General features: G+C 51.1%; 1 protein-coding gene across 1 annotated transcript; it reads right to left on the bottom strand.

Moving 5' to 3' along the window:
* Positions 1–501: 501 nt before the first annotated feature.
* Positions 502–1,917, bottom strand: DQ04_16721000 (putative nucleoside transporter 1; the record flags this gene model as incomplete). The annotated part of the gene is made up of 1 exon (XM_009317499.1): positions 502–1,917. The coding sequence occupies one exon, from the start codon at positions 1,915–1,917 to the stop codon at positions 502–504; it is 1,416 nt and encodes a 471-aa protein (XP_009315774.1).
* Between the last annotated feature and the right edge of the window lie 212 nt (positions 1,918–2,129).

The following is a 2,129-nucleotide window of genomic DNA, read 5'->3' as shown; positions in this document are numbered from 1 at the left end:
AGAGAGACACACAGCCTGCGTCGTGAAGGACGTGGCTGAAGGAAGTTTGCCCTGCGCCTTATTTACTCCACGAGATTCAACTTCGTAGAAAACAAATTATGTATCCATCCGCCCGTTTTCGGAATCCCCAGGACGGGATTCGGCTTGCATATCCTGCAGACGGGTAGGAAAGGGAGAAATAAAGAGGGAAGGAGAGCACATTATCAGAAAAAGATTAGTTCTCCACAAAACAGTTTACTTTTCCACAAAACACGATAAATGAAAGTTGCGAACTTTACATTTGTAAGAAAAAAGTTCAACACCACGCGAATACCGGAAACAATTGCGTCAACAAATCAAAAAGAACCACACTGACCCACAGGGGGGAGAGAAAAACAAAAAAAGAAAATAACGTTGAAAGTAGCTGAGCGCCAAAAACGTGTTGAAACGACCAGCATTTTTCAGCCGCTGCCATTGTAATAGGCTCGCAATACCACAACCGGAGCCACCGTCGCTGTGCATTTATTCGGGGAACCCTTCCTTCACAGCCAGAGCCAATGAGGATCCCGCAAACAGGCCCAGCAGCAGCCCCACGCTCGCCATGATACCAGCAAGCGACCGCTGCCCCGCGCTCACAAGCGACGGTGTGCGGGGTGCATGAATCATCCCCATACCACCAAAGTAGCCGTTCGTCAGACCCCAGATCAGGCTCAGGATGTACGGCAGGGCAATGCCAGGGATGATGCCACGCACACACAGCACCAGTGGTGGGACAACAAGAGTGCGCAGGAATGTACCATACAGTACAACGCGCGGCGAGGGCTGCAGACGCTTAAAGAGAAGGAGGAAACGTGATATGAAATCGCCGATGTTGAACATGGCAATGATAACTGTCAAATACCAATCATTGTCCGTCTTCACGGCGAAGAACACACCAGGGAAGACGAGGAGTGTGGCCCCAAAGACAACAAAGCACGCCATCAGCATTGGCCAAACAGCCAAAAATACTGTCCATATGTGCGCGTTCAGCATCTGCTGCGTCGAGGTGATGTTGTCCACCTGGTCGATGTCGTGCATCTTGTCCGCATCGCCCTCCGCATTCAGCACATTCACTTTACGGCCATCGCATAGGTTGTCGTTGCCCTCATTCACTGGCTCCACCAAGTCTTCATTGGAGTCGCTCTTCACCTGCATATTGTCCTCAGGTGTTTCAGCGTCCGGATTGTTGTGGACGTGGCGGTGGTCGTGGGCGTACCGGAACTCCGCTGTGTACTTCCTCGCAAAGGGGTTCCGCGGCATTATAATCAGCAGGACACAGGAAACGAGCTGCAGACCCATCGCCACACCGAAGTAAATACGGGACTGGGTCTGCACACTGTCGAAGTCGTCTGCCATGGATGCCTTGATGATAATCGACATCGTGGAGGACAAAATTCCGGAGACACCTAATCCCCACACATAAGCGCCGTAGAACTTCGTCGGGAATGGGCCAGCAAGAGCATTCGTTGTGGAGTCGCAGAGCGTCTTCGAGATCCCACTAACAATAGCGATGACCATGACGGTGGCCTTGGCGCCCGTCTCTGTGGCCCCACCAACGGGAACAAGGATAAGGGCAAGAATCTCGCCAAACGGAATTAGCAGCCCAGCAATGAGACGTGGACGAAGAGGAATGCTCCTACCCGCCGGAGTCAGCATGAACATCTGACACACAGTCTGCGTACCAAACACAGCGACGTTGTAGTATGTCAGAATGTTAAACCAAAACGATGGATCATCGGCTTCGACATCCGGGTCGCCTTGTGCGTACTTGTAGTACTCCGTAATAAATGACGGGGCTGCCATGATTGAGTTCGACACCATCATCACCGACAGCCCAAAGAAGAGGAAGGTGATGTACACGAGGAATTCCCCCCATGAATCGAAGCTGGCCACCGCCATGGCTGCGTTTGCTTGTGTGTTTTTCAACGAAACTAACGGGCCTTATCGAACAAAATCAAAACAAGTGTAAGAGGCAATGAATGACAGTCATTGATGATGTACACACAAGCAGAGAGACACACAGCCTGCGTCGTGAAGGACGTGGCTGAAGGAAGTTTGCCCTGCGCCTTATTTACTCCACGAGATTCAACTTCGTAGAAAACAAATTATGT

Source organism: Trypanosoma grayi, assembly GCF_000691245.1.
Source record: "Trypanosoma grayi strain ANR4 Tgr_1672_V1, whole genome shotgun sequence".
NCBI lineage: Eukaryota > Euglenozoa > Kinetoplastea > Trypanosomatida > Trypanosomatidae > Trypanosoma > Trypanosoma grayi.
The sequence above is the reverse complement of the archived record's forward strand: the minus strand, read 5'-3'. Positions and strand labels throughout refer to the sequence as shown.